Raw genomic sequence first — 23,045 nt, 5'->3', positions numbered from 1 at the left:
TTATTTATAAGGCTAACTCTTTTTACTATTATTATGTAACCTTAAAAAAACTATATGATAACGTCATTTATTTATACTAGTAATTTCACTTAATCATATGAGTGATTCTATTTTGTTTTCATAAGTTAATAACTCCATTTTATTTATAAGAGTAACCCCTTGTTACACGTAACTATATATAAAACATTAGATGAGTAATCTCTTTCTTTTCTTAAGTAACCTCGTTTAATCCCATGAGTAACCTATTTTAATCATATGAATAACCTAGTTTATTCTTATGCGTAACCTCATTTATTCATATCATTAACCCCGATTGTTCACAAAAGCAACCCCATGTATCAACAAGTAATCTTATCTATCTATTCATATGAGTAACTTCAATTATTCACAAAAAACAACTCTCATTTTTCAATATGAGTAACCCTATTTATTCATAAGAGCAACCTCATTCGTTCATAAAAGTAACATTGTTTAATCATACGATGACGTTATATTATCATACAGGTAAATCCAATTGTTAACAAAAGTAACCCCATTTATAGATACAAGGAACCCCATTTATTCATACGAGTAACCAGCTTGTTTAATATATGAGTAACCTATTTAATCATATGATTAACCTAATTAATCTTATGAGTAACCAATTTTAATAATATGAATAACCTAGTTTAACCTTATGAGTAACCTCATTTGTTCATACCGATAACCCCATTTAATCATATGAGTAACTCCATTTTGTTCAAATAAGTAACCCCATTTTGTTTATAAGAGTAACCGCTTGTATTGTTACATGTAACCTTAAAATATTATATATAAGTAACCTCATTTGTTTTAAAAGTAACTTCGTGTAGTTTTTGGAGTAACCTTGTTTAATCCAATGAGTAACCTATTTTAATCATACAAATCATCTAGTTTAATCTTATGAGAAACCTCGTTAGTTCATACTAGTATTCTTATTTATTCATACCAGTAACCCCATTTTAGTCATATGAGTAACCTCATTATGCTCACATAAGTAACCGATTTTGTTTATAAGAGTAACCACTTTCCTTTTTACATGTAACCTTAAAATACTATATAAGTAACATCTATCGTTTAATTTTAAAAGTAACTTCATTTAGTTTTTGGAATAACCTTGTTTTATCCTATGAGTCATCTATTTTAATCATACAATTCATCTAGTTTAATCTTATGAGTAACCTCATTAGTTCATACTAATAATCTCATTTGTTCATATCAGTAACCCCAATTATTTATAAAATTATAACCTCCATTTATCAATATGAGTAACATTATATATTCATACGAGTAACTCAAAAAGTTCAAAAAACAACCATCATTTATCAATACGAGTAACCTTATTTATTCATAAGAATAACCCTATTTCTTCATACGAGTAACCTCATTTAATCATATAATTGTTCACCTAAGTAACCTCATTTCTTCATACAATGTAACCTCACTTCTTTAATCATATGAATAACCCAAATTATTCAAAAAAAGTAACCTCATTCTTTCATACGAGTGATAACCTAAATCATTCAAAAAAGTAACCTCATTCTTTCATACGAGTGACCTCATTCGTTAACATGAGTAACCTCATTTAATCATTAATCATACGAGTAACGCCAATCATCCACAAAAGTAACCCATTTTCTTCATACAAGAAACTTCATTCGTTTATAAGAGTAAGCCGGTTAGTATTCCCTTTTGTTATAAAAGTAACCATATTTATATATAGGAGTGACACCCTTTTATTGTTAAGAGTAACCATATATCCCTGCAAGTAACTTCATTTGCTCATAAAAGTAACTTCATTTGTTCATAAAAATTAACACACAAAGGTCAACTTCAAAAGGTCATATCTCATAGCACACTCGATATCTTTGGATAATTCAAGTTGGAGATAAAAATCTGGCTCGATATATTTCCAACGATTGATCAAAAGCTCAATTCGGATGAAAAACGAGTAATATATGACTTTTTGAAAATAAGTTCGCTGGCTAACAGACGTGGCCATGCTGCCACACCCAAGACGCACTGTAAATTGTCATGGTACAACCAAAGCTGCAAAAAACTTCTGCTTGGTGAGCCTATTGTTCAAATGGGCTTTGAGATGTAAAAGTCCAATATGGAAACCTATTTGGCACCCAAAAGATACGCCTCAAACTTGATTTATTTAATAAAATGGGCAAGTTTCTTGGTAGGTTGAAACTTGAAATAAGACCCTAATGGCCAATATGCCTTCAATTAGTACTTGTGCATGTATTCTCCCGAGTATAAATTTTGTCTATTAGGCTTCATTCGGGACATGAGACAATTTTTTTATTTTGAGGGGAGCCATGAGAAATTTGGACATTGATTTATATGTACAACTTGGGCCATCAAACATTTGGACATCATCTATTTTGGACAGACCGCATAAAGATATATAGTTGGGCTGCTTTAATAAACATTTCGATTTGTGAATATATTAGCCCATCATCCATCATTTGCATTGTAGTATTATATCCAAAGGCACGCATGGCGACATGGGCATAACCTCATATATATTCCATTAGTTTTTTTTTTTTTTAACATATATTCCATTAGTTAGATTACCCGATACTAATAGAATCTATACAAATATATTAAAAGGCGTGCATAAACAAGAAACTGTGTCATGTGGCGCTCTTCCTAGGGAATTTTAGCTCATGTAATCCATGTACAATAAAAAATTTAGCAATCCCATAGTATAGGGTTTGATCCCGAGACCTCAAGTACATATACTAAAGTTTTAACCACTAGACTAAGTTGTATTTAGTGTTATTATTATAAAGTATTATATTAATAAATGAAATTTTTTCTTACCCGCAGCGTAGCCCGAGCCTAATAACTAGTTTAATATAAAATAAAATCCAACTTAAATTTACTTTCGATTATTGATGATTATTACCCTTGTAAGTTTTAAATTTACAATAACCGCTTTAACAAAATATGATAAATGTTAGCATTATTTCAAATGACTAATTTAAGGTTAAGCAAAAGTCCAATTCATTCAACTCAAATTTGAATGCACTCAATATTTGCTAAGAACTCTAAACGAGTTGAACTTGAAATGGTCCACATAATAAGTTGAGCTGACCTGGCTCAAATTCAACCCAACTTGACTTGAAGTGAACTTAATCTAGGGAATATGAGTGGATTTTGTCAAATGACTAGAATTGTTGACGACATTAGTTATGAATAACATATGGTGAATTGTGACGAAATTGAAGGGTGTAAGATGAATTTTGAAAAGTGTGAAAATATATGGTTAATTGATAAGTGCGTTTCTAACGCACTTTATGACCTCCTTTTGGTTTATTTTGGTCATCCTTATTCTCTTTTCTCCCCTCTTTTCTCCTCATTTCCCTTTCTACTTCCTCACTTGATCATTGATTGATTATAGTGACATTTTGCTAGATTTTCGATCTGTTTTGATCGAATTTCTAGTACATATGCTTTCACCATGTCTTCTCGTGTTTTTATTGCAGGTATGACCCTTTTCGGGGCCGAATAACTCGAGATATAGTTTAAGGGGGCGAGCTAGAGAATGCGATGGAGCTTGAGGTGCGCTTGGAGACACCCGCACACAATGGTACGCCTGCACATACAAGTGGTGCGCCCGCACAAACAAGTGGTGCGCCCGCACATACAAGTGGTGCGCCCGCACTTCAGCAGTTTCAGAGAAAAAAAAAAAACAAACCACATTGGTGCGCCCGCACCAAGCATAAGGTGCGCCCGCACCATTTGACGAGAGACGCAAAGTTTGAGGCAGAGAGGTTAGGTGCGCCCGCACCATGCATTTTCGAAAAGAAAAATCGCGACTTTATTAAATGATAGTTTTTGTTTAGTGGACACTAATGCTTTTATTCTTGTTTTTAGAGAGTATTTTTAGGGTTCATACTAGAGAGAAAAACACTTGAGTTTTATTGAGATTTGAGATCTAGTAATCGTAGTTCGTGATTCCGATAACATTGAAGGTACTTTTCATTGAATTTAATTTGAAGATTCAGTTTTTAATTCATTTTATTCGTCTTTGTTCTTGTTCTTAGTTACTTTTAGATCTTCATTCTCATATTCTCATAATTGTTATTTCTATAGCTTAATTATCTCTTAATCATGTTTCGACTTAGATTAGTCATAGATTTTGTGTAATTAATTGCTTAGAATCCATGATTAGTGAGTAGTTTCATATCTAGGGTTAGGGTGAAAGTATGAATTAGGGTTTTAAATGTTTTGCTGATGAGATTGTGATGTTCTAAAGAAAGTTATGCATTGATCTTGGTGCTTTGAAACCTTAGGATAGATATTAATCGCATTCATACTTTGGTATTTTGAATTCAAATATTCTTAAATCGAATTTTGAACTCTTTTATCATCCCCAAGAATCAACTTAATTTCTAGGTCAAGATATTGGGTAGAAATTAAGGGGATCCTTTATTAGGGGTTTTCCGAATTTATTGAATTTCTTAATCAATTGACTAAAGACCATTCGAGAGAGGATTTAGTAAATTGATTAAGTGATTATTCTTGAGGATCATTTGATAGAGGACTCGAGTATTTAAGAGGGAAACTAAACCTTGCATAATCATCTTTGTTACATCACAATCGCATTAACATTCATTGTATTCCATTTTTATTCATACTAGTAACCTTAACTCTAGTGTTTTCCTATTTGATATTTAAACTCGTGTTATTTGCTAGTTCTAGTTTTTAGCTAGTCATAGTTGTTACCAAACCTTTTCAAACCCCAAATACCCTTCAATTAGGTAAATTAGACTTGATAAACTTTAATTAATCTCATTTTTCTATGGATCGACCCTTGACTTGCCCTTACTATTTTCTTAGTAATTGCTTGTCAGGATTTATAAATATTATTTGAAAAGTAATTTTTGGTGTCTTAACGACACACTAAAAACCTCTTATCATTAATAAAGAAAATTATCGAGAGTCTATGAATCCGAATAAAATATTAGTTGTCACCTCTAAAATAATGCTTTTTTTTCAATTCAAACTTAACAAGCTAAGAACTTTGTATTTGGGGAATATGAATGGATAGGAGACGATAAGTATAAAAAGGGTAAGACTATCAGCAACAAAAAGCTACATTTTTTATCACTTTGTCTATCCTATCAATAATTTCAAACTACATTTCCATGTTAAATATTTCTCAAGCTTTTTAATTTAACACATATTCCCTCCGTTTCTTTTTTCTTTTTAGTCTATTTTTTAAATTTACAAACTATTACTTTTTCTATTATTGGTAACATTTTGTTTACTTGGTAAGAATGAATAACCTCTGGCCCACCCTAACACAAGGCCCAATCCAAAGGTCTAGGCGCTTGAAATGACGGGAGTTGTATGTAAGGGGAACTCTACTCCAAGTTTCCCTCATTTAGTGAGATTCGAACCCCTAACCTTCAAGTCATGAGGTGGAGTTTCTGTCAAGTGAGTCAAGCTAAGCTTGGTTCTATTCTTGATAACATGTCACATCTACTTTCTCCTCTTTTTTCATACATGTCATCCACTTTTTAATATTTTAACTCACTTTTGTCTCTCTTTCTCACTTTTTTTTTCACCTTTTTCATTTTATCTATTATACTTTTGTACTTTCTGATTAATTATCCAAAAAAAAAGTGAGTAAATGAAAAAAACACAAGGAATACTCATTATCCTTTATCCACAATAACAAGAACTAATGAGATGCAAAATCCAGCCAAGATTGGCCTACCTCTTAGGCTCTAGCTCATCCTTGACCACTAGTATGCCAAAACTAAATCATTTTGCATATTGAGATCTACCAACAAGTATGACAATACTTGGTTCACATGGGTTCTAAGTTTCAAATAACCCTGTTCATGGGATTTTGACCTAAAGCAAATGCTTAATTAACATGTCAAGATCAACTTTTCCTTTTTCATTTACACCAACTACACAAAGCTTCAGCCTTAAAGGCCTGTGCCTTTAATAACACACTTGGCCATCTCTTATCATCTATCTTAATTTTATCATAATCTTTTCATTAAAATATGATTATGTGAAATTATAAAGGTATCTTTACACTGCTTATGTGGAAATCACTTTTGGACTTTGGAGTTACTATTCTCTTAAAATATACTTAATTCCTTCATGATCTTTGGATTATATTATAAGTTATGATATTCATATAAAATTTTGTAAAACTTATAATTACGCCACGATGAATGCATCTTTAAATGCCCAATGAGAAAAAGATTATGGTGACACTTTATCAACATTGGAGAATATTTTTTTTTAGTGGAACATTAGAATTATTGATTAATGCAAATGCAAATTCTTACTGTATCTTTCAACAGGGACACGTGTCAGTCCACTGTGTATGTGTTTTGGCTGTGACTTGTTCTTTGTTAGATATTAAACACTTGGATTAAATGTAGACACGTGTATTCCGATGGATATATTTTTCCAGGTCGATTGAGTCTTTGGAGTCTTCCTTTTTATATTAAAAGTCAGTTTCAAAAAAAAAAAAAAAAAAAGGTCATTTTCAATTGTTGAAAAAAAGAAACAGAAAAATGGAACAAGGGGGTCTTTTTACTCTTTTTACAGTTGGGGCGGCTTGGACGCTCACAGAATTAGGTTAGATGCTTAGGTGTTAAATATATTTAATTGGGTCTTTTTATATTTATACTATAGCGGTCAAGTCGGTTATTCAAGTCGGGTTCAAGTTAGGTCATCTCAGATTTCAGGCCATATTCTGTCAGGTCGTGTCAGTTCATCATACCCAACAGGTCGGGTGCGGGTTGAGAACGGTCGTAACTCGATGAGATCTGCCTCGTTTTGTTTCTTCGGTCGGGTTCGACACGATCAATTTTTGTGTGGGTCATCTTTCGTGTTCATGTGGTGTCGGATCGGGTTTGTGGCAGGTGCTTTTAGGTCATTCGTGGGTCGGATAGTTATGAGGTCAAAACATTAACGGTTTGGGTCATTAACAGGTCCGAGTCAAGTTCAAATCGGTAGTTATTGGGTTGTGTTATAATTGGGTTGTGTCATAATTCTTTTGGGTCACTTTCGGATCGCTTCGAGTACAAAACGAGCCATAAAAAATGTGTGGCATTGCTTCACATTTGTATCATTATCTAAGGTTTCATTGAAAATCAATGTTTGAATAGTTCATCTAATTTACTAATTAAGAAACCACTTAGTTAGAAACTGCTTCCCAGATGGTCTCTAAGGACTTTTTAGGGGATCTTCATATATGCATTTTTCTATTAGTGTTAGTTTATGATTCATGTTAATTACTATATGGTGAAGTCAATGACAAGTCGAGTTATCAACTATACGTATGTTTGTTACTTTCTACGTTTAATTCAATTCCTAAGTCTCAACTATTCTACCACTAACATGTATTTTGACCATAAACTGATATGTAGTTTCTCCAAACCTCATTTATCTAACCCGAAACTCGCCCACCCGATCCATTGGACAAGCCTCATGGCAGCCTCTGCTTAGATTAATTTATGGTATCTAGGGTTTTGAAGTGAAAGTAGAGGGGGAAAAAGAAAAAAAAATCTAAGTTGTTTATGCTTGCATTTGATTGTATCTCGTACTTACTTCTCTTTCTTATTTATTATAAAAAAAGATAACACTATATATTTTTCCTCATCCACACAACATATCTCTCTTTTCCAGTTTTTCTTACTTTACCTACATAACACTAAATCTATCCTCTTACCATAATATACATGCAAATAGTAACTAACACTAATTTAAAAGAGTAAAGAGATCATATATATACTCATTACACTCAGTTTCCAAATAATCTAAACGCTTGGTCTAACATGTTTTCTAAAAAGGATAAGTTGTTATGTGGTTATGAAATGTTATTTTATTAAAATATAGGTGTGAAAAGAGTTAGTGAGGTTATCTCTATTATATAAGGGAAGGGGGAAGCAATGATGTCCTCTTTTGAAATGCCTATTTTGCCTCCCTTTCCTTTTTAAATTACAAAAGGAATGTCAAAATCAAAATCGGCACTCAAAGAAAACTACCGAAAATTAATTTACAACACTCACTCACAAATCACTTACAAGAAGAACCTTTACAAATCACTCATACAATTGACAAAATCACGTTATAAAAATCACGCAAATCACTCAAATAATCAGGAAACTTTATTAAAACTTTAAATTAACATACAAACTAAAAATAATAACCTAGAACGTCAATACATACAAAAACATTTACAAAAATTTACTTACAAATCACTATTCTCAAGAACCATTCACAATTAATGGCAGGTCATGATAAAAAAATAGAGGTGTATTTGTAGTAAAAAAAATTAGAAGTTAGACAAGGAATTAAAAACATTATTTACTTTTTTTATAGTGTTTCCTATATATAATGAAACTTTTACATATATTTGGACCTATCTTTTTCTATTATATAATAGCGATTAATTATCAAGGTAAAAAGATTTATGTAAAATGTCATTCAAGAATTAAAGTACAACATATCTCTCTTATATAAGGAAAGGGGGGAGCTATGGTGTCCCCGAATGAAGAGACTATGTTACCCCATTCCCATTCTAAATTACAAATTCACTTACAAATCAAAGGAGCTTCAAACAAAAATACCAAAAATATAATTATAACAATCACTCACAAGTCAACTAAAATCATAAAATTGCATAATTTACGTTATGCAAATCACTAAAATCATAAAATTGCATAATTTACGTTATGCAAATCACTAAAATGAGAAAACTTTACAAAAACTTAAAAATTCACTTACAAACTACAACCTATGAAAAAATCAACTTGAAATCAAAGTGCCCACTTTCTTTACAATTTATGAAGTACTGTACTTAATTCAAAAATCAACTAAAAAATTATAATATTAGAAATCATAAATAAATTCAATAAAATTTCTATTTTGTTCATAGAATTTGACTTTGAAAAGTAAAAAAAAAAAAAAAATCAAAATGAATGGTGAGAGACTTAAGTGACATAAACTAAACCAATCAAAGTTTGCAACTAAAAACAATTATACTTCGTATGTCTAATGTTCAAATTTTGACTCTTATGCCGAAGAAAATCGAGTTTCGATTTTGAAAAAAATTCAAGCACGCATCGCGTGCAAAAAATTATAGTTGTTTCTTCTGTTGGAAGGTGAGAAAGTTGGATATTTTCTATTGAAAAAGATAAAGTATCCATGTAATTTTACTTTTGGGATAAATGAGTATTAGAGCATGTCCAGCCATGACGATTCACCATCCTTATGGCACACTCTCTCGATCTCTCCTCTATAATTAAGGAGATTCTATTGATAAGGGAAGAGGTGGTAAGAGCAAGCACACCCATGGGGATTTACCAAACCTCATGATGTTTATCTCTCCTTCCCTCCTTCTAACACCTCACTTTGTCTCTCCTCCTTACTCCTCTTTTCTTAAGGATATCCTTACATTTTCCTCATTCACGAGGATCCTCATTGCATTCTCTCTCCAATTATAAACATATCCTACCACAAAATAAAACCAACATGAACTCTACATGAGTCCAACAATAATTGGTAGTTCATTCCATTATAAAAATGTCCATTTTTCCCATTTTTGATACAAAGGTCGAGCAACACGAATTCTCCAAAAATAGAGAATCCCCTATTTTTTCTCCTCCATCCTAATGAAATGAGTATCCTCATCAACTCTCCCCCATCCATGAGGAACTCCTCATATAGGAGAGAGACTGCCATGAGAATGGTAAATCCTCATGGTTGGGCATGCTTTAAGGACCCTCATGAAATGAGAATGGAGGAGATAAAGAAGAGGATCCTCCATTTTGGAGGATCGGTTTTGCTCGGTCTTTATGCCAAAAAGTGGGCCATGTGGGATTTTTATTTTTTATAAATACCCATTAGTTGTGGATCCATATGGAGAAAATTCATATTTTCATTTGTTGTGGGGTATGTAAGGAGAGAGAAAGATAAAGTGTAAGGAGGGAAGGAAAGAATAAAGTAGTGTAAGAAAGAGGGAAGAATAGAAAAACACCATGAGGATGGGTAAATCCTCATGGTTGTGCATGTCTTATAAAACTAATAGTTTCTTCATTCTGAAATAAATGAAACGCTTTTTTTTTTAATGTGAGAGCTTTTCTAGGGAACCATATCATTTGTTTCAAAAGGGAGAAAGTATAGCAAAAGAGGAACCAAGCCAAATTGCTAAAGTGAACTTATTCAAACTAATATAGGACAAACAAAAAAAAAAATATTCAAACTATTTTAGAACGGAGGGAATATTTGTTAATCTCCCCTTATTGGATTCCCACTCGACTATGCTTTATTTTCAAATTTGGTTCATTATCATCATAATTATATTGTGGAAATTTTTTATTTGATTGAATTAGATCATCCTTCATTTTCTTTATTATTGATTATAGATGTTGCATAACTTTCAATTAATTAATGAAATATATCTTTTTCATTAAAAAAATGTTAGTTAAGATAGTGGCGGATCCAGAAAATTCAAAATAAGGTATAACTTATTATTACAATTAGTGAAAGAAAAAGTCGATCTCTATATTCATAGAAAATGAAGGGTTTCGAGAGTATATTAAAATGGGTTTCTGTTAAAGATCTAAAAATAAAGGTGTTGGTACTTTATTTTATTTTTTGCTTAATATTTCTAAACGGTTTTTTCACCAAATACCCCCGAGTTTTCGGTTTATTCATGAGGTACGCTCGCACTTTTGAAAATACACGGGGTACTCCTCAGTTTCATAACAATACATTTGATAGGCTGTCGTACACCCGTCAAAAATAATTCCTGCAAAACCTTGTAACATTGTAGTAGGGTAAGTAGGGTCGAATCCACAGAGAGATGGTCGTTTTAATCTAGTTTATAAGGTATAGAGAAACTAAACAAGATCACAAATATTTGAATTAAAGTTCTAAACTAATCAAACTACGAAAATCAAACTAAAAAGGATCTAAGGCAATGGTTCACCATGTTTATAACTATAATCTATCAAAATATCATCAATGGTTCAATCAATCATATATCTAGAGCTCAGATTAATCCTTGGTCAGGCATTAACACTCTCAAATCAACATATGCTAGTAAGGTCGCTCAATATAATCAGATTTGCTAATTGTAGGTAAGCCTCTAAAGAGTACTATCTCTCGATATATGACTCTATATTAGCAAAATTTAATCAGACAATTGATCAGATTGCAAGATTAACAATAAAATACTAATCAATTAGATAAATCAATAATTAATCAAACCATGAATAAATATCAATCAATAATCATATCATATAAACATGTATTCCCAAACCCCTAGAAACTAAAACTATTCTATCATGAAATAAAGAATAAAACTACATCTAGAAAGAGAAAGGAAAACATAGTTAAAAGAAATCAATGAAAGAGAGAGAATGAAATAATAAAACTAATGAATTAAAGAAGAACATGAAAAACTAGGGTTTAAACTAAAGAGAGGGAAGGAAAGGAGAAAACTAAACCTAGGACTAAGAAAAATAACGTGAGAGAGGGAGGAGAGAGAAAAAGAATGAAAACCTATCTAAATGATATTCAATAACCTAAAATGACTAGGAAAGTAATTTTGCAAGATAAGGAAAGTCTTAATTAAATCATTAATGGGCAGAATAGTCATCCGCCCGTACGCGTGGCAGATTCCAGCAGAAACAGTGCAATCTTCCGAAAGGCATAACTCCTTGACTAGAAGTCTCCTCGGGGCGTGCCACCTATCATTGGAAAGCTCTTCAAGTCTAGTTTTCAAATATGCTGGAATTACTCGATTTTAAGGAGCACATCAAAAGTTATGATCAGAAGAGTAGACGTGACTCTTTTTCACATTTCTTCTAATGATTTTCCGCTTCGTTTTTGCTCAAACTCGTACTATGACAAATCCATACGATCCTTATGCATTGTAACTCCTTTCCAAGTGCTCGTAATCCTCAAATTTAGCTAATCATAATCCAAATACATTCTCAATGCCTGAAATTCATCAAAAACAAGAAAACATACCGAATAGGAGTAGAAATGCAAAACTTAAGAATATAATGCAATAATGAATCTAAATATGAAACTAAATGCTCTAAAATGCAACCTAAATGCACCTAAAAACTATATATATAAATGACTTATCAACAGTCAAATACCCTTAATGACTAACGGTGGTTAACTCTGTTAGTCATTAACCCTTATTTTGGTATTTCAACCTAATTAACCACTAACACTAACCTTAATCCTAACACCTACCCTTAAACCTAACCCTAACACCAATACACCACTCCTCCCTATAGCCGGCAAAATTGGCTCGTACTCGTCGACCTGACCCGAAATACCTGACCCAAAACCCATTTTCACCCGAAAATAACGTCCCGAATATGACCCGAAACTCGAAACAACCCGACCCTGAATTAAAATAGACCTGAATACGACATGAACCCGAATCCCCCCAAACCCGAATCTACCGGACCCAAAATTGTCTCGATAATGATGACCACAACCTGAACCCGACCCGAAAAGTTGTCATATTAGTTACTTTTTAAACAAAATTAAGGAAAATATTGTCATGAAATATTATATATGATTTAGCCACTGTACATTAATTATTTAATTTACTCTCATTAGTCTTATATGTGTTTTATGTATTTGCGACATTGAAAACTCGATCTAACCTGACACGTTCTAACCGACCCCGATATGACCTAAAATCTCATGGACCCGATATTAACCATTACCTGAACGAACCCGACCCGAACAAAAACTTGACAAGATTATGAACCGACCCGTTGAATCGTTTGCCACCTCTACTCCTCCCCCACCCTCACACCAACCCCGCTACCCCCTCCCCCTCCCACGCAGCCCCCCTCCACTACCCATGTCGATTTCCGCAGCCTTCCCCTCCCCCATCGATTTCCGCAGCAAACTCCCTGCCCTGCCAATTTTTGCAACCCACAGCAGGTGGGTGAACCGACTTCCGCATCCCACAGTTGGTGGTTGCGTTTTAGGACCGATTTCTGCAGCGTGAGTAGAGGAGGGAGAGAAGAAAGTTGCACCAACCGTCGAGGGTCGATGGGAGAGGATAAAAAATCTGGGCTGCGTTTTAGAGTTGATTTCTGCAACGTGAGTAGAGGAGAGAGAGAATAAAGCACAACCAACTGACAAGGGTCGAGGGGAGGGGATCAAAAATCGACGAGGGTCTGGGGAAGGGAGCGAAATTCGATGGGGGTGGGGGGACATCTAGTGGGGGTTGCGAGGGGGTGAGGGGAAGGGCTGCGAGGGGGTGGAAGGAGGGGTTGTGGGGGTGGGGGTGGGAGTGTTGTGGTTGGGGGGTGGGAGTGTTGTGGTTGGGGAGCAGGGGTGGGGGAGGAGGCAGGGGTGATGGGGTAGTGGGAGGGTGGGGGAGTGTGTTGTGGGAGAATGGGTTAGGGTTACGGTTAGCGTAGAGATGATCATGGGTCGGGATGAGGCCAAAAAAATTTGCCCATTAAACGGGTCGGGCCAAATTCGGGACGAATTTTTGTGCCCAAAGCCCGCTATTTCGGGCCGGGCAAAAAAAATAGACTAAAAAGTCATTTTTGGCTTGCCCAAAGCCAAAAAAAATTTGGGCCGAGCCGGGCCCGGTCCGGCCGCGGGCTAAAAAAATGTGTCCAAAACGCGACCCAAAAACGGGCCGGGCCAAAATGATCAACTCTAGGTTAGCGGTAGGAGTTAGTATTAGAGTTTGGATTAGGGATTAATTAGGGTTTAAAGTAGAAAATTAGTTTTAATGGCTAACTGCTAACGACGGTTAACGACGTTAGTTATTAAGGGAATTTGGGTGTATTATTGTGAAATTGAGGGGTACCCCGTGTATTTTCTAATGTGCGAGGGTACCTCGTGAATAAACCGAAAATTCGGGGGTATTTGGTGAAAAACCGATTTCTAAAACATGGCTATCGGGAGATTTTCAATGTTTTTTCCTACTTTGAGTAATCAACAAGTGTCCCCCAATATATGATCTCCAAATTTTTAGCATCTTCATTTGATCAGAATTTTAGAATATGGGGATGTAGTTACTCCCATGAGAGCTACATAGATCCCCCATGGGACAAGGACTATCATCCAAAAACAATGAAACAAATCCACACCCACAAATGTACACTCACTATAGTAGTCAGGATTGGAACTAGAGGTGTAAGTAGATTTGGACTGAATTTGACTTGTCAAATCCAAATTCAGTCCAAAGTTTTTTGGACTCGAAAAATTGAGTTCAAATCCAATTCCTTTTTTCAGTTCAGTCAAGTTTAGTCCAGAAAAAATTTCTTGAGTCCAAACCCAGTAAGTCCAATTTAATTATTATACAACATATTAATTTTTTTTTCCTATATAAGTTCATAATATTTTCTTAATGATTGAATCATTGATATTTGAAAAATTATACTCATTACATTCAGTGCACAAAGTATAATCTTTAAAGTCTTATAAAAGACAAATTGCAATATACATACGTCGACAAAAAGATTAAAGTAACTTTTGTCTTTTTAGTTCTCAATTTGGACTTTGGGGGGTAAGTGAAAATTTTAGCACTAGATACAAGACTTTAGAGCGGGAATGTTGAAAAGTCAAAATTTCAACAAAAATGTTAAAGAATTTTGAACTGAATTGGACTTATTGGACTCTGAAGAGGTGTGTCCAAATCCAATAAAAAAATATTTAGACTAGAAAATTTAAGTCCGAGTCCAATCCTAATATTTTTCAATGCATTCCAATCCAAGAAGTTTGAACTGGTTCACAATAGTATCTAGCTTTGCCCAATCATAGTTAAAGCAGATTGGTTATATCAGAGGTATTCCATGTATTTCTCTCTCTACCCTAACATTTTATTTTTTAATGCAAGATAAAGGAGACTCACTTGAGGGGGGAAGATGAGAAATCTTCAAATGAGTCCCATAAAGTTTGATCCCAGACTTCAGGAATATGAGGTGTGAAGCGATGCCACTACTCCATCAGCTCAACCTCAACTCTACCCTAACATGCTACTCAATACTAAAACAATGTTAGGTGACACATATATTATATTACTATATTGTCTATATAGATATATACATAGATCTCATTCCCTTGAAAAAGATCAAAGCAAAGGATTAATTAATCGACAATAATCAATTTCTAGATACATCAAACCAATTAGAGACAAAAAGAATTGAATGTATAAAATAAATTAGCTATTTTCCAACTTATGATTACGTACTACGTCCTATGTTAACCATGCCTTTACTTCACACATACACGACTCACCTCCTAGTGACCTTCCAACCAATCCAAAAACCACTTAAACGAAAATTATATATATATATAAATTATATTCAATTATTGTAAGTAAAACACAAAAATTATATATATCAAAAATTATATTCAATCATTGTAAGTAAAACATTACTACCATTCCCAGATTTTTTTTATTGTTATACTTTGATATTTTACACTATTCACAAATTGCACTTTGACATCGTTTGTGATTTATACGTGAATAAAAACATAATCGTGAAAAATCTTGTTAGATTTGTCTTAGTATATATTTTATTAATATATACATTTTATCATCTTTACAAATACAAAACTAAAGATATGCATCTTCAAAATTTTGCATTAACATGCGTGAAGTGTACTAACAATTAAAACAAATTGATGGAGTATCTAAAAAACAAAAAAAAAAAAAGCATTTAAATATAGAAAAGATATGAAACCAAAAAGGCCAATTTCATCTTTGATGGGCCCAGTTAGGCGGTGCCACGTCTACCTCAAAGGGACTCAACAATTTAATGCTTCAAAAAGATTTTTATTTAATATAAGAAACAAAAAAAGCAATATCATAAAATAAGTAGATACTTCCTCCGTTTCTAAATAAGTGCAACATTTCTTGTTTTCACGTTTGTCAATGCATTATTTTAACCATTAATATCTTCAATTATCAATAAGTAAAAATTAGAAAAAGTTGATATTAAAAAAATTCACATTCAGACGAATCTAACAAGATCCCACATGACTATGTTTTTCCTAAAATGTAAATCACCAAAGCTAATTAAAGTTTAAACTGTAAATAGTAAACACTATGCAAATGTTGCACTTATTTAGAACGGAGGAAGTATATGATACTCCCTCCGTCCCATAATATAGTGCCTATTTCATTTTTGGTGGTCAAACTTTAAAATCTTTGACCGAATATTCTCATTTGTATATATAAAAAAACATATTCATGTAGGATCTTGTTAGATTCGTCTCAATGTGTAGTTTCATAATATCAACTTTTTATATTTTTTATCAATAAGGAATTGAAGATATTAAAGGTCAAAGTTACGTTTTGGAGACCGTGAAAAAAGAAACAAGCACTATATTATGGGACGGAGGGAGTATAATACTACTAACATAGAAAAGTAAAGAAAAAAATACATGTGGCTGAGAAATGGCACATAAGCTGACATGGCATCCAACTTGATTTTAAACGGATCAAAATCCCTTAACCTGAGAATGCCAACTTTGCAATACTTCTCTCTCTTCTCCTTTTCTTTCTCTCTCTCTCCTTCTTCTTTCTCTCTCTAAAATCTTTGTTAAACGACGAGCAAACACTAACGAAACGACTTCTTGAATAGTTTTTTCTGTGAGGCGCGAAATATAGGAGAGAGAATAAGGGCGTGTTTGGTTGATGAAAATGATGGATCCAGCTTTTAAGTTATTTGGGAAGACGATACCAGTTGTTGGAGAAGTTGATGGAGAAGATTTTCCCCCTTATGAGTCTAATGACACCTCTAATTCTGATCTTGATGATAAGGTATCAATATTTTCTATGTTTTTCTTTTGTTTATGTGAAAATGAACGATTAAGTGCAGTTATATAGACGGGATTTGATTTGGAGTCTTGAGTACTATCTCGTACGGCTTTACCAACTAAGTTAGATGATATCTATTTTTTTTAAATAAGAGGGAAGTTACTTTTTAAGTGGTCTGAATCTGGATAACCCATTTTTTGTAATTGTGGTTTAATTTGTGGGTCGATCTTAATAAAAGTATAAAACAAATGGATTTGATTTTTGTTTGCTAATTGAAGTTCCTCTAAACTAAGTTGTTTTTTATCACATGAGCCACGAAGGCGCTACAAGAGATTTGAACCTGTAATCTATTGTTCACAGTACTTCAATTTTAACCAGTAAGCTAAGTTGTTGACGCGCTTAGATAATTAATAATAGTAACTAATTTCTTTTTGGGGCTAATTTTGAAACTAATTCATTACTTGAACTAATCTGTCATTTTTCTGTAACTTGCTTAAATAAATGGTGATACTATTTCCAAATATAATCCACGAATGATGTATAGTTTTCCTTACGAATACGTACATCGTCTGGGACTAAAAACTAGTTGAAAGGAGTTAAAAAAAAAGTTTTGAAGTATTTTCAGCTGGAATAATTAATTCTATACTTAGGTTAAACATTATTTAGAAATTCAATAGTGTAGAATATCACAATTATTATATATATTTCCTCATTTAAAATTTCCATGAAGAAATTAAAAAAGCCAAAAAGCAGGAATTTTTTCTTTAATTCAAGCACTAAAGATTCTTTTTTTTTTTTGTACTTAATCAATAATTAATATGATCTTACTATAAAATTTAAGTAAGAAGTTACTAGGAGTATAACTTAATCAAGTTTATTTAAGTTATGTAGTACTATTTGATAACTTTTGCCTAGTTGGAGGATCTATGATCTGTGTTGAAGATGGAATTTATGCTTAGAATCCATAATTGTTTGATTTATATGTGATTTACAGCATAATTACTTGCTTTGTGATCATCTTTCAGTGTGTACTCCAGAAAGTTCTTTAATCTGAAAAAGTTGGCTTTATAAATCTATTGTTTGGTTGAACCTTTGACATTGTCAATTTGTCATCTGTTTACACTTTTTCCACGGAACATATCCCCCCACCTACTATTATAATATTTTCCTTCTAAATTTAGATGATGTTATTATTTATATATTACTGAGTTGTTCACATATCAATATATCATTAACAATTTTAGGCTTAAAAGTTATTAATATGAATTAGAACCATAATTATGTGATTAGCTTCATTAGACAGTTTGGATGATTTTGAATTATAGTCTATAGGTTAGATTTTTAATAGCAATTAATATTGCTTTACTAAAACAAGGATGACAGGAATTTCAGGAACTAGCAGAAGAAGCTATGGAGATGGAACAGTCTGGTGATTCTGCACCACCACCTGATGAAGACTCCACAAATCCTTCAATAGTGTCAAATACTAGTGACAATGAAAAATCACCTGATTCTGAGAAGGATTCTGAAGAGATGGATGAGAAGGAATCAGACGATCCGAAGAATTCGCAGCAGAAAACGTTGAAGAAACCGGACAAGATAATCCCGTGTCCTAGGTGCAACAGCATGGACACCAAATTCTGTTACTATAACAACTACAACGTCAACCAACCTCGACATTTTTGTAAGAGCTGCCAGAGATACTGGACTGCTGGTGGTACTATGAGGAATGTTCCTGTCGGTGCAGGTAGACGGAAGAACAAGAGCTCTGCATCGCGATACTGCCACATCACAGTTTCCGAGGCTCTACAAGCAGCTCGTTTGGATGTATCAAATGGGGTCCACCACCCAGGACTGAAAACTAATGGAACAGTTTTGACCTTTGGACCTGATAACCCCCTTTGTGAATCTATGTCCCCTGTGCTTAACATTGGTGATACGAAAGTATTGAATGGCACCCCTACTAGGAATGATTTCCATGTTATTGACCAGGTGGATGATCGATCAAGTGGATCGACAGTCACGACAACGAGTTCAATGGATGAGAACGCAAAGGCAGGCCCACAAGGGCATAATTTGAATGGCTTCCCTAACCAAATGCCCTGTTTTCAGTGGCCTTATATGTGGAACCCGGCAGTTCCTGTACAGCCATTTTGCGCTACTACTTTCCCTATGTCATATTATCCACCACCTCCTTATTGGAATGGCGCGATGCCTTGGAACTTTCCTTGGATACCTCCATGTTCCCCAAGCCCGGGATCCAACCCGACTTCCCCAACTCTAGGGAAGCATTCCAGGGATGGAGAAATGCTTAACCAAAATGAGAACGGAAGGAGTTCAGGAACGCGTACTGTCTTGGTACCGAAAACTTTGAGGATTGATGACCCAGATGAGGCTGCCAAAAGTTCTATATGGACTACACTTGGGATTAAGAAGGGTGATTCTCAAAGTAGAGGAGGTTTCTTCAATAACTTACAGTCAAAGAAGGGTGAGGAGAAAATTCACATGATGGATGCTCCTCTTGCATTACAGGCTAACCCTGCAGCTTTAAGTAGATCAATGAACTTTCAAGAGAGTGCTTGAAGCTCAAATCAGATCTCAATTAACGATGAGTTTTGGGGAATTTCACCTGTATTTATGGCTTGGTATATTTGTCGACGAGCCTATTATAGAATATTGTTAGTGATCACCAATCAGGGAAGTGGAAGAAGGGAAAGATTTTCTGATTAGAGTAGGGTTGGAGCAGAAGCAGCAACCAGATGCATGCCATCATCTTGTAGAATTATGCAGAGATTTTTTTTGGCCTTTTTGCTGTATTTTGTTATCTCAAACTATCTTGTTGTGATCTTGTACATAAGCTCTTTTTGCAAGTGTTTTGAGCTATAAATAGAGTGGGTGTGCCAGATACATTTAGCTATACTTAGGCCTCTCATTGTAATATATTCAATCCAATAATGGAAAAAGCCCTTGTTTCACTCCTTTTTCCTTCTTTAAGTGTTTCCGAAGTGTCACAACAAACAAATGTCCAAATTGAACAACTGAGATTGCGTTCTCTTCACCATAAAAAGAAAAGTTTTAGGTCTATAAGTTTAGTTAGGTTTATATGAAGTTTTAACACCTTATAAAATGAAAATAAGTTCCAATAAATTCAAATAGGTTCAATTAAATTCAAATAAGTTTAGGAGAATTCTAGTGAAGAGAACACATCCTAAATTATGTCAAAATTAATAATACTTATTTGGAAGGAAAAATAATACTATTACATAATTACACTGAGTCTAGTATATCATAACTCATTCTGTCGGTTTATATAAAGTGATTTTTTTTTTTAATAACTAGTTTGTCATTTAGGATATTCATTTGGTAATCTTGGATATAAGATGGACAAAACTGTTATCCATACAAGATAATGTTGCCTGAAAAAGAAGAAAATTAGTGAATATCTAGAGAGATTTAAGTAGCCAATAAGAGTAGCAAGAAGTACTTAGAAGTTAGAAAGATGTTGAACAGTCTGTCGAAAGCTGCCAAATGAAATGGGATGTCAACTTATAAGACCTTTTTGCAGGGTTTTGCTCGATATAAATGACAAAACATGGTCCCTGCTGGCTGCTATGCTGTATCTGTATCCTGTATGCCTGATTGCCTCTACATACTTTCTCGTTTATTGTATGGGAAGTGCAACATTTCCAAAGAAGTGATAAAGCAATACTCCGTTTCTTTTTGATTTACATACTCTCTTCTTTAGTGTTTCTTTTTAATTTACACACTGTTGTTTTTATTTTATTTTTGGTCATATATTACATCTACGTTTTCCTCTTTTTTCATTCATGTCATTCACTTTTTAATATTTTAACGCACTCTTTTGTTTCTCTCTCCACCCTTTTCAATTTTTCTCTCATACTTTTGTACTTCCTCCTTGGTTCTCCCCCAAAGTGAAGTGAGTAAATTAAAAAAAAAAACGGAGGGAATAGTAAGTATCGGGGTTATTATGCCCGACGCTAACACAAAATATATAAAGTGTGTTTTATTTCACCCTAAAACATAAATTTCAAGTGTAATAAGCTCAGTTCAGATAAATTTAGATTTTCTCATGGGAAGAAAACGTACCCATACTATGTGTTTGTTGATAACGTATATTGTTTTTGATAAGGTAAACAATTCTCTCACTTTTGGTAAAGATTTCTATCTTATTTTATTGTTTTGACAAAGTGTTTGTGAATTCGCAAAAATTTCTCACTTTTGGTAAATATATCTATCTTGTTTGGTGTTTTCACAAACAATATATATTATCTGCACAAACACGGTATTGTAAAACATGAACACTTGTTGTCAAAAAAAAAAACAACATGAACACTATATAGTTTTTATGTTAGTGCCTTAGTGGCCACAATGACCGCTACTAGTTAGCGCTTTATCATTTTTCGGAGCTTTATAGAAAGTACAATAATGTATAATAGTTTGTTGGCAACAATGTATGAAGTGCATAAGATTGACAACCAAACAATTTTTGCCACTTTTTAGGAATTAGAGTTTCAAAGAAAAAATAACTTTCTAAAAAATACTACTTCCTACAATCAACCAAAAAACACCTTAGTAAAAATAAAGATACAAAAGAGGAGTGATGTTGTTTTGGTGACTTGGATAATTCTTAGGTGGTACATACCACTATGAATTATGATGATGAAATTCTAATGGTGCAAAAAAATTTAGAATTGGAAATTATGTTACTATCATTATTAGATGCTTAATAACATTTATTGTGCTGGTACATTGTATTAGACCTCAAAAGGTTTAATCTTTATTCTAATATAAAGGCCCAATCATAATGTAAAATCCATGAAAGAAAGTCAATGAAAGTCAAGGTTTTCAGGAGATGGAAGTCAAGAAAGAATAAGGGCACGCGCAGTTAAAGGAATGATCATGAAATGAGCCACATAAACAACAACGTGTGCAGTGTAGCACCAAAAAACATTTCCCTCCAAATATGCGTGGAAGTTACATAGCATATGGGTTTATAAATACAAGAAAGATCATCAAGCAAAAAACAACAAACACAACACACAACAACTTGCAAAATACTTTTCTAGCGTAGCCTAGCCTTAGCCTAGCCAACCCCCTTCTGGGGTTATAGTTTAGTTCGTTATATGTAGAACATGTACTAGCGCCAACTTCGTTAATTCTCCAGTTGAAGCAAGAACTCATGGAGGTAATGATCTTCGTGTTTTCACTTTAGTTGTCCAGCCTAGATTATCCTCGTATGTGTTGTAAAACTTATTCTAGAAGCTTGTGATATGAATGAGAATGTTTGGCTATAACTAATAGATTAATTATTGCATCTTGTTCTATTTATTGTTTTTCACTTGAATTTATTAGGCGTTGTAGTTTAACCAATTAGATTAAAGTATGTTAACAATATTTTATCATTAAAACCGGTAACCATCAGGGACTAAGACTCATGTGGCATTCAGTATTAAACTACTAGATGTGCATTGACTTGTTTGCAAAGTCAACCAACTGATTTTGCACCAACAATTCCCAAATAATTTTGGATACATTTTTCATGACCATGATTAGTATGATCACCAAAGATTCATCTCATAGGAGAACAATTTCTTTAAATACTTTTTGTGCAAATAGATGGGTTTGTAAATTTTTTAAAATTACATGGAAATTTTTTCTAAGAGAAAAGGTAAAAAAGAAAAAATAATAAAGTAATACATTTTAATAAGAAGTGAGAAGAACATAAATAATAGGCATACTTGTCAACCCACTCACATTTATTAATGAGAAGTTTGTTCATTTGACTCTATTACAACTTTTAAATAATTTTATTTTCAATTTGGAAGTTGTTAGTTAGTACTACAACTTATAATTAGTATCAATAAAATTATTATCTTTTTTTACTACTATATTTGTCTATATCACATAATTTTTACCATTTTGTAAGATATTGATGTCACGATCTCTTGCTATTAAGTTCCTCGTCATAAGCTACATAAATAAAAACCAATAATTGTCGATTGATAGAAATAGAAAAGGTTGGCAGAAGAGGAATTATAATCATGAAAAACCTTATGAGTAAAACTAGTGACATGAACATAAATTAGTATATCAATTATTTTTAGAAGTGTTGTAATAGACGTGAAACAAACAAAAAAAGGAGATTATTATATGACAAAAGAAATGTTAAAAGGTATCGTTTTTTAACTAA

General features: G+C 33.3%; 1 protein-coding gene across 3 annotated transcripts; it reads left to right on the top strand.

Moving 5' to 3' along the window:
- Positions 1-16,510: 16,510 nt before the first annotated feature.
- LOC104894039 (cyclic dof factor 3) lies at positions 16,511-19,809 on the top strand. 3 transcript variants are annotated; one of them, XM_048644291.2, is made up of 2 exons: positions 16,511-16,837; positions 18,227-19,809. In XM_048644291.2, the coding sequence occupies exons 1-2, from the start codon at positions 16,712-16,714 to the stop codon at positions 19,415-19,417; spliced, it is 1,317 nt and encodes a 438-aa protein (XP_048500248.1). In that variant the 5' UTR covers positions 16,511-16,711; the 3' UTR covers positions 19,418-19,809. The 3 variants fall into 3 exon arrangements, with proteins under 3 accessions (XP_048500248.1, XP_048500249.1, XP_010678503.1); XM_048644292.2 differs by having other exon boundaries at positions 16,513-16,837; positions 18,210-19,809; XM_010680201.3 differs by having other exon boundaries at positions 16,514-16,837; positions 18,218-19,809.
- Positions 19,810-23,045: the final 3,236 nt, after the last annotated feature.

This window comes from Beta vulgaris, chromosome 5 (genome assembly GCF_026745355.1).
Source record: "Beta vulgaris subsp. vulgaris cultivar EL10 chromosome 5, EL10.2, whole genome shotgun sequence".
Classification (NCBI taxonomy): Eukaryota; Viridiplantae; Streptophyta; class Magnoliopsida; order Caryophyllales; family Amaranthaceae; genus Beta; species Beta vulgaris.
The sequence above is the reverse complement of the archived record's forward strand: the minus strand, read 5'-3'. Positions and strand labels throughout refer to the sequence as shown.